Genomic DNA, 13,473 nt, shown 5'->3' on the forward strand with positions numbered 1-13,473 from the left:
GGAGTATGTAGTCCATATTCCGTATTGCATTAAATTTAATTTAAATGGGAATAATATTCCGACTCCAGTTGCCTGACTGCCTCAAGGGAGATATTAAGAACTAGTCCTCTGACGAATTAGTCCGCGTATGTCTAAATTGGAATTGGTTGTAATTGAAATTGGAAGCTGCTTATGTCAATTGAAATTGAAATTACAAAGAAGCAAAGATGAAGAAGAATGGATGGCAAATTTGTAGGTCCCAGTAGCAGCAATGGCGCCATAATGCCCCCCATTCTCATTAATCTTGTGCTTTGAATCAATCCACAAGCGTACTTAGTCCACTGATTATAAGAGTATGTATAAGATGAACTTGAGCAAATTAAATAGAGTTCCCACGGCTTGAAAATAACATGCATGTATGAATTCTAGTAGGTCAGCTATGTATGCCTTAACAAACACGACGCGGTAATAAACTAATAATCAGTAGGGCAAGGATCCTTTAATGGTACAATACTTGCAAAGTATGGGGAAGCTGATGTGAGTGAGATTCTTATTAGGGTCGGCTAGCCCCCTATGTATTGGAATGGGCTCAACTGACTTGGCCATAAGTCCACCATCATCCTCCCCTGGCCCGCGCATTTGGCATTGACATGTTTGCATACACACCTACGACGTAGGTACACTTGATCATGTCCATGTACGGGTACCCACCCTTCACCAATGTCAACACGCTGCACTTATCCATTTACTCTTGAGATATTAATTGAATTGAATGAATCTTCATAAGGAATTTCCATACATATGCTATACTAGCTACATATGACATTCAACACCATCACAAGCGTATCATCTATCAACCCTTATGTAAAGCTTTTTTCCGTCTACCCTGTCTATAATTTTCGGTAAGTCAGGTTTAAAACATAGCCGATTTTGGCCCTTGCTGAACAAAAAAAAAAAAAAACCATGGGCAACAAAACTGACTTCACAACTAAAAACTCAAAAGGTTTGCACAAAGCTGTACTCATTGAAAAGCTGCAACTTTGAGCATTACAAGCAGCACATGTATCTACACAAACCTCCCTAAGACATACTCCGTAATTCCATACATATTTACAAGAGCTCAGCCGGTGGAGAATCAGTTGAACACATCGAAAGTTAGACACTTGGAACAAAACAAACCTTTTTTATGATTCTCACCAAGAATTCTGTCATGCATCCTTTCCTTCTTCCTGAGGGTTTGAACTTGAAGGTTGCTCCATAGAACTACATGGACAAGAAAACTGAGAAATGCAAGAAATGGATGGAACATGCTGATCATAGTACTAGTAGTAGTAGTAGTAGTAAATACGGAGTAGTTAACTCACTCAAAAGACACAGATGACTGCTGATTTGTGGGGGCATTGTTGAAGAGTTGGATTGAAATCAAACCCTCGTTTGTGTTAGCTGGTGCAGGAGACTCGTCTATTTCTTTTCTTACTTTACTTCCAGAGAATGCACCTGAAAAAGGACTACCCCCAAATTCAGATTTTCAACTGAGGTTGCTCAAGGACAAAATGCTAGAGTATCACTTTCATTTCACCCAAAATAACAAACCCAAAGGGGATCAAGGAGGACTACATTTGCTTTGATTATAGAGAGGGTATTTAGGATACTTTTCCTTGTATTCTTCCAAAATGACTAAGTTTGGAGCGATTAATTACATTAATCCTCTTTAGGACGGACGGAGGGAAAAATTCTTTAACATAGTTCACAAGCTAAATGTATAACGATACAGGACTCTGGAGACTGGTACAAGCAGTCATACGGCCCGTACTAAAGGCAAGATTTTAGGGATGAGGAAGAATATACAAAGAAGATCAAAGCTAAAGGGGGAGTTTGTGAGTTACAAAGATGCACCTATGCCATTTTGTTAGTGAAAAATAAGTCATAGGGTAAACATACATGGAAAGAAAATATTTTTTGTTCACATAAGGAACAAGGGTTTAATCTTTCCTTCTCCAGGCAAGTAGTGAGCACGCTAAAGAAGTCCCTAGAATTGTATCTGTAGAAAGACGTCATTCTTATTTGTTTTGAATCTCGCTCAAAGGGGTAACCTAAACCTATAAACTAAAATGAATGTCAAATCCATAAAGATCATTCAAATAATGGTCCAAACACCAAATCTCTGATTTCCTTTTCTAGTAATTCTTTGGCACAGGTAGTTTATACTATATACTTCTCATTTTATACTTGAGTCGGGAGAAAAGGGGAGGGGAGGAAGGAAGGAAATAAGGAAGGGAGGAGAGGGGCAATGAAGCAAGGGTGTCTCCATCCATATCATTTATTAGATGCATTTTAATTTTGGCTTTTGTAGATAATTGGATCCATCCATTCGCCACCCCTCCATTTTCCTCCATCCCAATTTAACACCAAAACGCGGGAAAATGCATCCTTCCCTCTCTTTCTCCTTCTGTCCATATTCAGCATAAATACATCTCAGCAAGCTTTCTACAAGTGAAAAAGAAATATGCCGACAGTGCCAACATACCTTGAAAAATTATGATAATGAAAAAGAGAAGAGTTATGATCAAAGCAGTTATGCTACTGGTATAATTAGGCCGCTTAGTCTGCTTCATCTTTCTCAATGCTTTCATGCGTTCAATCCTTGCCCGTTTCCTTGCAGCAATCTCAGAGAGCTCTTTCACCAACTTGAGATCAGAAGCATTCAACAACGGGCCTTTAGGAGGTCGTGGTGGCTTGGAGGGTTTCTTCATCTTCTGCTTTTTACGTGGCTCACCAGGATTCCTCTTCTCAAGGACAGCCACTAGATCTTCGGTTTCTTCACATCCTGAACATTTGTCGACCACTAATTCTATTTGTCTACACCCAGCATTGCTCTTATTTAATAAATCATCGCTTGAGTCCGTATCACTTTCACTGCTCATTGCTCCATTACAACATGTAGCTCTACTTACTAGTGTCTTCCTCCCTATTCTACAGCTAGGAACAGTATCTCCAGATTCTCCACTTCCCTCATCTTCTGAGGTGATAGTACCGCCACCACATTCAAGATCAACCAAGAACTCTCTCGCCCCAGAAGCCATAAGGCGATATATAAACTTGTCTTCTACAACTTGTATCTTCAAAGTAATAACTTAATAAAGGGAAAAAATCCAGTAAACTACTCAAAACTTATCCGAGTTCACGACAAAATTACCCAAATTAGCCTACAAATTATCACCCTATCTCCCTCTAGCTAGTGTACTCAACTGTTTCGCTTGCAAAATTGCCCAATTTAAATTGCACTATTACTTCGTAATTGTTTTGGCAACAGCTGATATAATTCCCAAATAAAATCGGAAGCAACCTCAAAGTTTAGCTCGTAAATAGGGAAAATCCCTGCCCTTCCTGTCACCCACCAATCTGCACCACAATCCATACCATTATCAAACCCAAAAGACTTAAAACTTTCAACAATCAAGCAAAATAGGGGGGCGGGGGTTATTATTGAGGGGACAAATAAACAGAAAAAGATAATACCCCTCCGTCCAAATCATTTGTTTAGCATCGATTAAATACTCAATACGAATAAAAAGGTAAACAATTGATTGGGACGAAGGCAGTAAATACGAGTCGAAACTTGCCTATATGAGAGTAACAGAATGTAACATCAACCAATAATGTACATAATATACCTAAATTCATAGCTACAATAGACATAATTTCATATAACAAAAAGACACCATCATATACCATATAAACAAAAGGGAGATGAAAATGTACAAAATTAGAATAAGAAGTATGATAAATGGAAGAGAAAATCCAAGAAACCTGGTACAAATCAGGGAGGCAAATCCTAGATCACAAGCAAAAGAGGGACAAGGGTAAACCAAACTTTGTTTATTGATATGAAGAATCTCCGAAAATTAAGGATAAAATTAATGGAGATTGGGATAAACATCAACTACCAAATTTAGAATGTAAATTATTGTGTTATGCAAAATTAATAAAATCCCAAAACTAATGACCTCATTCAATTCAATTCAATGGTGTACTGCTCTAGTTATTATTAATAATAATAGTGGATAAAATGTGGAAAACAGTAGAAGACAAATAAAATTTGAAATATATTACTAGTTGTTTTTTCTTCACTCTTTGGTAATTGAATTTGGATAACAGGTTGACAACAACCAGTCAACAACCCAACATAAACGGACAAGGATTTTAAGATTATAAATTTGGTGTTATTTTTTTGGATAATTTGGGTTGCGATTAACGCGTCATCATAGCTATGATTTGTGCGGCGACGACAGGTGTGAACACAGTAACATGATTTTAGGTGAACGTGTCGTGGATTTGCGTACACTTTAACCATATTGGCTATTGAGTGCTAAAAAAGACCTCTATGGTAAAGATTAAAGAACCGCAAACAGCTTGTAAAATTAGATTAAGGTGCTGTTTGGCCTTACTTATGAAAAATGACTTTTCCTTTTTAAAATGAGTTTATTCACAAGTTACTTTTCGGAAAAGTTTTAGGTGCTGTTTGGCCAAGTTTATGTGAAAGTGTTTTTACTTCTTAAAATGAGTTTTTTAATAAACTACTTCTTGAAAAAGTTGAAGTTGTTTGGCCTAACATTTGTAAAAGTAGTTTCTTAAAAAATTAATATGTTTAGCCTACTTACTTTTATCCTATTTTTTCACTTTGTTTTTTGTTAACTATACTCCCTCCATTCATCTCCACTTTACATGTATTCCTTTTTCGTCCATTCAACTCCACTTTACATGTTTCCTTTTTAGGTCAAGAAAATGACCATGTTATCCTTATTCACACTTCATATTTACAAAAAACGTCATCCATACCCCACACTAATCCACCATAAAACCACACCTTTATATTTTTTTAACATTTTTAACCCCACCATTCTCTTTCCCTATATACTTTTTATAGTTTTTTTAATCCGCCCCTTAATATCCGTACAAAAAGCATACTTGCGAAGTGGAGTTGAACGGAGAGAGTATTACTTATATGTAAAACGGTCTCACAAATTATAGCACAAATTATAAGACGGTCTCACGATGCAAGACTTCTACGGAGTATAAGTTTGGCCAAGCAGAGAAGAGAAAAAGTGGAGTTACAACAAGGATTGTAAAGACACAAATTCTTGTTTCAAACGGTCATTTTTCGTCATATGTGATCATTTTATGGTGAAATCAACCAGTGTTGCCGCTTATGATAACTTGTTTTTCAATAGTGGTCACATTTGACTGTAAAATGGTTACAAAATCTCATCTTATTATTTCAAACCAAAATAACCCGTCTGAAGCAAAACCAACTGATATAAAGAAGTAATGGTCTTCTGGAAAAAAAAAAAGCACATTTTTTTTGGTGCGAAAAAAAAATGTGCTTTTTTTCCAAAAGACCATTACTTCTTTATATCAGTAATGTTTAGCAATGACAAAAAAAGCACATTAGTAATGAATTTTTAGCACTTTATGTGAAAAGTAGAAATAGTAGTAGAAAATAGCTACTTCTACTTTTGAGGGTAAGTTATTACTTTTTTACTTTTTAAAAGCTGTTTTAAAACTCCATAATTTAGGGTGTTTGACCTATCTACTACTTTTTCAGTTACAAAAACACTTTTACAGCTTGGCCAAACACCACCTTAGTTGTTTAGCCTTACTTTTGTAAAAGCGGTTTCTCACAAAATTTATATGTTTGGCCTAACTACTTTAATACAACTTTTGTTTGCTTATTTGGATATTTATATAAAAAGTAGAAATAGAAGTAGGTTTTTGACTTCTCAAAAGCAATTTTAAAACTCTCTAATTTACCATGTTTGGCCAAGCTACTACTTTTTCAATTACAAAAGCACTTTTTAAGTTTGGCCAAACAGCACCTATAAATGTTAGATACTTAGCAAAATTAGTGTAAATATTTGGTAATTAGTAAATTAAAATTTACAGATTATAATTTTCTTTTCCAAAATTAAGTTCACCAGAACCAGACTTAAGAATATTGTCGTATTGAAAACAAATCCATTAACGCTTGTATTAGTCGTACCACAAATACTATTATACAACTGGTTGTACAAGAACGTTGTACAACTATAACCAATCTAACTGAACTTATGTGTATTTTTTTCGAACTCTTATAATTTTTATTTTTATTTTAATTTTTTGATGTCAAAAATTAAAATTTAATTGAGCTCATATATATTATTTTTGAGTTTCATTATAATTTTATAAGTTCAATATTTTATATTGAAACTCAGATTCTTGTAAACAAAGCTCGGAATCTATAGATTTAAGCTCAAGTATATATGAATAGAAAAGACAAAGCTTTTTACATTCTCTAAGTGTTTTTTTGTCTTGCATATGTATTTGCAATTAGGATTCTCTCCATTATTTCCTAAAAGAAATTGAGGGTCCATTTCTTATAAACGGTGTAGATTCTATTTCGCCGCGATCCAACGGTTCATCTTTTAGCACGAAAAATAAAGGAAAAAAGCACATAAAATGAGAAAACAATATAAAATGGTTTTGTGAGAGGGAAATGGACCCTCCATTTCTTTTAGGAAATGGAGAGGATCCCAACTCATGTATTTGAGGGATGTCAATGGGTCGGGTCTGGGTCGGGTCCACCCAAAACCGAAACCAACCCCGGAATGCCAACCTTAGACCCATACCCAACCCAGACCCGCTTGGGTCTAAAATCAGCAGACCCATACCCAGACCCGATGGGTTTGGGTCGGGTCTGGGTCTACCATCGGGGCATCGGGTCCAATCTTCAACAAATTCACTAACAAATACTTAAGATAAAATCCCCAATTTCCACAAACTAACAAACCCTAATTTATCAAATTTCCCCAAATCGCTCAATTTCATACCTAATTCTGAGAATTTCACTCATATTCATACAAAATATAAACCTAATTAAAGTGCAAAATCAAGAAAATGAATAAACAATAAGCAACTTTGATGCAATAAGCTCCTCTTCAACAAGAATCTCCCTGTCCCCCCTTGTCTTCTCCTCTTTATTTCATTCTGGATTAAATATGACAGTTTTCGTCATTTTTATAAAAGCATTTTGTGTATCAATGTATGCGTCTGATTGAGGGTTTAGTAATTGGAAAATGAGATGGCGACACCGGGTGTTACTCAAATTGAGCGACACCCGGGATATTATTGTAAATTACTTAGATATTTTGCTCTCCCTCCTTCAAAATTCGAATTTCAAACTAATTAAGATAAAAGGGTAATTTAGGAACTAAATATTAATCGATTAATTAAAATAATATCCATTGGCAAACAATCTGTTAAACTTCACGTTTTTTTATGCTTGGGCTTGATTCACCTTGACAAATCCATCAAATCAATGGAAAAAACGTTGCAGAATTGACCATGAATTCACTGTTTGCTTAATTCTTCTCTTAGAAAGACCAATCTCATGCATATATATTAAAACTATTAGAAGTGAATGTAGACATATGGTGTAAAAATGTCTGGAAGATCGACAAACATAGTTGCATAGTGTGATGATCCGCACACTTGAACCCTTAGTTTTATTTTATGCTTATGTAATTTTATTTCCTTGTACTTTTTTAGTAAGTAAGTTCTTAGTTTAGCTTAGTTTTAGAATAGCTTTTATTTCCATAAATGGGTATATCGCTATTCTGAACTAAACTTGAAAAATCAATGTTTCCTGCTACCAGGATGTAAATATCAAATTTCCCTCTTTGGGGAGTACTAGTCAATCAAACATCTGCTTCCCACCAAGTTGCCTTCTTATTGCTTGTTGTTGCTTTCTTGTGAACGACTCTTGCCTTCACCTTTCTAACAAGCCCGTGTGTGTCGATCGAGACTAGGATTTCGACACCCACGACCCGAGACCGATTACGAGTGCCTAGTGCTTGACAAACACTAGTGCCTAACGCTCTCGCTTTCATTCTTGTCAAAGCGTTTAGACAAAGGTGCGCGTCACGCCCGACTCAAAGTTTCGGACCGTGACATTTGGTATCGAGCCCTGGTCTTCTTGACGGGCTCTTATACGATGGCAACAAAGGCGGTAGAACCGAGTGGGACTAAAAGTGACACTAAGGCCAAATTGGCGGCTTTAGAGAAATTGATGGACGAGAAAATTCCATCCTTGGAGGCACTCATTGTGAGTTTGGGGAATACTCACCATGTAGTTGAGGAGACGGTAAGGGCATGCTTTGCCCGCTTCGAGACCGTAGACGAGTCCATAGAGGGGCATGAGAGCCGCCTTGTGGCCGTCGAAGAGGCGATTCCGAAAGAGTATAACTCGGATATGGGTTATCTCTATGATAAAGTCGAGCAACTCGAGAACATGTGCAATACCTTGATGAAAATGGCCGCGGACGGGAGTTTTGGTGGAACTCCTAAGGTGAAGCCGCCTACACCCCTCAAGTATAGTGGGGCGAGAGATTCGAAAGAAGTCGATAATTTCATCTTCGACATGGAACAATACTTCCGAGTGAGTGCGCTCGACGAAGGTCTAAAGGTCAGTACCGCGAGTATGTACCTAACGGACGACGCTAAACAATGGTGGCGCTCGAAGCATGCCGAGATCGAGGCCGGAACCATTAGACTAGAGTCATGGAATGATTTCAAACGACTCTTCAAAGAACAATTCTACCCGGAGAACACCGATTTCCTAGCTCGAAGGAAATTGAAGAACTTGAAACATACAGGCTCGATTCGCGATTATGTGAAAGCATATTCGGCTTGTATGTTGGAGATAGCGGACATGACCGAGAAGGATCGGGTGTTTCAGTTTATTGATGGTTTGAAGGAGTGGGCTCAGCGAGAAATCATGCGACAACGACCTGAGTCCCTCGCAACTGCGATGACAGCTGCTGAAAGGCTAGTTGACTATTACACGGAGCGCGAAACCTCCCAGAAGAAGGGATTCGCTGCAACGGGCGGAAGCAACCAAAGGTTTGGAGGGACGACTTCACAAACAAGACCTCCCTCTACGGGTAATAGTCGGTTTCGTCCCGGAGGTGATAATAGGAGATGGGGTCCGACGAATTCCACTCCAACCTCTTCTAAGGGTAGTAATTCTGAAGCGTCGACTGCTAGAAAGCCGTTCGCGTGCTTCCTTTGTAGAGGACCGCACCGAATGTCCGAGTGCCCTCACCAAGGGGAGTTCAATACCCTTAAGAAGAATTTATCCAAGATGTCGGTAGAACAGAATCCCGAGGGGATAGGCCCTGATGCAGAGGGGTGCGATGATGATGAGGCCAGTGAGCAAGGAGAAATGGCTCGAATGGGAGCAGTCCACATGATGTGCTCAATGGACAAAGGCGCTGAGCGCTCCGAGACCAAGTCCACGGAACTGATGTACGTGGAGATAAACGTCAATGGGAAGGCCACTCGAGCAATGATAGATACAAGAGCCTCCCATAATTTCGTCACCCCCGACGAAGCGAAGAGACTCGGAATGAAGTTGAACCGCGAAGGCGGAAGCATGAAAGTCATCAACTCCAAAGCCTTGCCAATTCAGGGCGTGGCTAGAGAAGTGGTGATCAAGATGGGCGAGTGGACGGGAAGCTCGACTTCACCAAATGTCCCGATGGATGACTTTAAGATCGTCCTCGGCATGGATTTTCTCGAAGCGGACCCCAACCTTTACGGCGCCCCACAATGGATCTTTAATAATGGTGGGATCAAAACCATGTCTTGTGAAAGCTGTTGAAACTGACCGAAAGCAAAAGGGGCCACTCCTCTCGGCAATGCAGTTGAAGAGGGGACTTCAAAAGGGAGAGCCTACATACTTGTGTACAGTGTCCATGAAAGAAGACACCTTCGCCGAATGTGTAGACCCACAAGTAGAGAAGGTGCTAGAAGACAATAAGGACTTGATGCCTGATCAGTTACCTATGAGTCTGCCACCCCGACGTTCAGTAGACCATCAAATTGAATTACTCCCGGGCACAAGACCTCCTGCTCGAGGGCCATATCGGATGGCGCCTCCCGAATTAGCGGAACTACGAAGACAACTAGACGATCTGATTCGCTCGGGGTCGATACGACCTTCCAAAGCTCCCTATGGAGCCCCCGTGCTCTTCCGGAAAAACAGGACGGTAGTCCGAGATTGTGTATCGACTACCGGCTCGAACAAGCGACGGTGAGGAACCGCTACCCCATCCCATTGGTAGCGGATTTGTTCGATCAATTACAAGGCGCTGTATACTTCACCAAGCTCGACCTAAGATCTGGTTATCATCAAGTTCGAATTGCCGAAGGAGATGAGCCGAAGACTGCTTGTGTGACGAGGTATGGGTCTTTTGAATGGTTGGTCATGCCCTTCGGCTTGACAAACGCCCCTGCAACGTTTTGTACGTTGATGAATCATGTTTTCCACGAGTACCTGGACAAATTCGTGGTGGTATATCTAGACGATATCGTTGTATATAGTCGCTCATTGGCGGAACACGTAAAACACTTGGAGTTGGTGTTCGCGAAGCTCCGAGAGAACCACCTATTCGTGAAGAGAGAGAAATGTGAATTTGCCCAACCTGAAGTGAATTTCCTTGGCCACATAGTGGGCAAAGGCAAACTGAAGATGGACCCGAAGAAGATTGCCGCTATCAAGGACTGGGGAACCCCAGGGAATGTGTCTGAGCTCCGCTCTTTCTTGGGGCTCGCAAACTATTATCGAAGATTCATCCGAGCGTATTCGAAAATTGCTTCCCCGCTCACCGACTTGTTGAAGAAGGATGCTAAGTGGGAGTGGTCTATCGACAAGAAGAGGGCCTTTGAGAAGCTCAAGGAAGCGGTGGTACAGGAACCGGTCTTGGCGTTGCCGGATATCACGAAGCCTTTTGAAGTTGAGACGGATGCCTCTGATTACGCCCTCGGGGGGGTGCTACTCCAAGAGGGTCACCCTGTGGCTTTCGAGAGCAGAAAGTTTAATGGAGCCGAGACTCGTTATGCGGTACAAGAGAAAGAACTCCTAGCTATTGTTCATTGCTTGCGGGGATGGAGGCATTATCTCTTGGGATCAAAGTTCGTTGTCAAGACCGATAATACCGCCGCGTCTCACTTCCCGACTCAGCCCAAGCCGACAAGCCGACAAGCTAGATGGCAAGAGTTGTTGGCGAGTTCGATGTGGAATTTGCTTACTGGACCAGAGCCGCAAACAGTCGCCGATGCCCTAAGCCGCAGATGTGATTTGGCGACATTGCACACGATTGCTCATTTGTCCACCACCACCGTGGTCACAGATATTCGAGCTAAGGCAAAGGAACACCTCGACCAAGACCCAATGGCGAGGACTCTGAAACAGTTGGCCTTAGAAGGAAAGACTCGCAAGTTTTGGGTGGAAGATGGGCTTTTATTCACGAAGGGACATCGCATCTTTGTTCCAAAGGCGCTAGGGTTGAGGAAGATGCTTCTACAAGAGTGCCATGATACCTTGTGGGCGGGTCATCCGGGATGGCGAGAGAACCTTATGCCTATTGAAGAGAAGTTACTACATCGGCCCCGGATGAAGGATGATGTGATGGAGTACACGAAGACATGCCTCATTTGCCAAAGAAGATAAGGGAGAGAAACAGGTTGGGGGTCATTAAATCCATTGCCCGTACCTACACGACCATGGGAGAGTATCTCTATGGACTTTATCTCTGGGTTGCCGAAAGTAGGGGCGTTAAGTGTGATCCTTGTCATTGTGGATCGATTCTCAAAATACGCGACTTTCATTCCTCTTCCAAAGGCGTGTAGCGCTGAAGAAACTGCCACCATGTTCTTCAGACATGTTGTGAAATATTGGGGATTGCCTCAAAGTATAGTCAGTGACCGCGATTCTCGCTTCACGGGACTATTTTGGGGAGAATTGTTCAATCTCCTGGGTTCGAAGCTGCGGATGTCCTCAAGTTACCATCCTCAGACGGATGGCCAGACTGAACGATTCAATAGCATGCTGGAAGAGTATTTGAGACACTTTGTTGGGGCAACTCAAATGGAGTGGGTAAGACTCCTTGATGTTGCCCAGTTCTGTTTTAATGTGCAGACGAGCTCTTCATCCAACAAGAGCCCGTTTGAGCTTGTTACAGGTCAACAACCGCTATTGCCTCCCACAGTTGCAGATACATATGGAGGCCGGACAAAGAAAGCCCACGAATATGTGAAAGAATGGAACGTGAATGCCGAAATTGCTCGAGCTTACTTGGAGAAAGCGTCTCGCCGCATGAAGAAGTGGGCGGATCAGAATCGGAGACCAAGGGAGTTTAAAGTAGGCGACATGGTCATGGTGAAGCTGAACAAAGAGCAGATGAGATTCCTCCGAGGACGAGACAAGCGTCTAGTGCGGAAGTACGAAGGCCCAATCCAAGTGACCAAACGGATTGGGAAGTAGCATACAAGCCGGACCGCCCGCTGGATGAAGTGTCACCCCCGTCTTTCATGTGAGCTGTCTAAAGCCTTACCATCCAGATCCTGAAGATCCCACCCGCAACAAGAGCAAGCGCGCCAACATCCGCTCCAATCAACTCCCAGCGACATCAGCCGACTGAACCAGCCATGAAGATTTTGAAGCGTTGCCGAGGACGGCAACAGATTAGGTGGGGGAGAGTGTGATGATCCGCACACTTGAACCCTTAGTTTTATTTTATGCTTATGTAATTTTATTTCCTTGTACTTTTTTAGTAAGTAAGTTCTTAGTTTAGCTTAGTTTTAGAATAGCTTTTATTTCCATAAATGGGTATATCGCTATTCTGAACTAAACTTGAAAAATCAATGTTTCCTGCTACCAGGATGTAAATATCAAATTTCCCTCTTTGGGGAGTACTAGTCAATCAAACATCTGCTTCCCACCAAGTTGCCTTCTTATTGCTTGTTGTTGCTTTCTTGTGAACGACTCTTGCCTTCACCTTTCTAACAAGCCCGTGTGTGTCGATCGAGACTAGGATTTCGACACCCACGACCCGAGACCGATTACGAGTGCCTAGTGCTTGACAAACACTAGTGCCTAACGCTCTCGCTTTCATTCTTGTCAAAGCGTTTAGACAAAGGTGCGCGTCACGCCCCGACTCAAAGTTTCGGACCGTGACACATAGCCATGTATTGTATGATGGTGATGAAGATGAAGAATACTTTGTTATGATATGTAATTATCAGATTTAATTAGTATATTATATTAATATTATAAAAGATTATGAATTACGCTTTTACCCTACGATGTTGGCGGAAAAACGAAAACTACTTGGCTAGTATTTTTTCTATTTTTCTATTTTTCTAATTAAGGTGTTACCGAAATTCGGTAACACCCGGTGTCACCCTAGCACTCCCCTTAGTAATTTGGGGAAAGACTAGAATAAAGTGAGTGTGGTGGTCTTCTGGGTTTTGAGTTATTTTAAGAGTAGACTTGGGTTTTTTTTTTTTATGCAAAATGGGTGTATAGTTATACGTTATAAGACTTTCAATGGTTTAGTTTTAGTTTTAATTTTAGTTTTTTTTCTTTTTTTTTTTTTTTAGAAAGGGTCCAAGGGT

The 13,473-nt window shown here is 40.7% G+C and overlaps 1 protein-coding gene across 1 annotated transcript; it reads right to left on the reverse strand.

The window, feature by feature from the left end:
* Positions 1–943: 943 nt before the first annotated feature.
* On the reverse strand, positions 944–4,154 carry LOC141591261 (uncharacterized). The gene is made up of 4 exons (XM_074411607.1): positions 3,790–4,154; positions 2,507–3,381; positions 1,344–1,476; positions 944–1,242 (listed from the first exon to the last, which is right to left on the reverse strand). Exons 2-4 carry the CDS (start codon positions 3,060–3,062, stop codon positions 1,188–1,190), a joined length of 744 nt encoding a protein of 247 aa, XP_074267708.1. The 5' UTR covers positions 3,063–3,381; positions 3,790–4,154; the 3' UTR covers positions 944–1,187.
* Between the last annotated feature and the right edge of the window lie 9,319 nt (positions 4,155–13,473).

This window comes from Silene latifolia, chromosome 1 (genome assembly GCF_048544455.1).
Source record: "Silene latifolia isolate original U9 population chromosome 1, ASM4854445v1, whole genome shotgun sequence".
Taxonomy (NCBI): Eukaryota; Viridiplantae; Streptophyta; class Magnoliopsida; order Caryophyllales; family Caryophyllaceae; genus Silene; species Silene latifolia.

What these genes read in the sequence shown, in the direction of transcription:
- LOC141591261 (XM_074411607.1), bottom strand. Translation starts at nt 3,062, where the DNA reads ATGGCTTCTGGGGCGAGAGAGTTCTTGGTTGATCTTGAATGTGGTGGC. An exon ending in CATTATCATAATTTTTCAAG is followed by an intron (nt 1,477 to 2,506) that starts GTATGTTGGCAC and finishes GTCCTTTTTCAG; the next exon opens with GTGCATTCTCTGGAAGTAAA. An exon ending in CAGTCATCTGTGTCTTTTGA is followed by an intron (nt 1,243 to 1,343) that starts GTGAGTTAACTA and finishes TTGTCCATGTAG; the next exon opens with TTCTATGGAGCAACCTTCAA.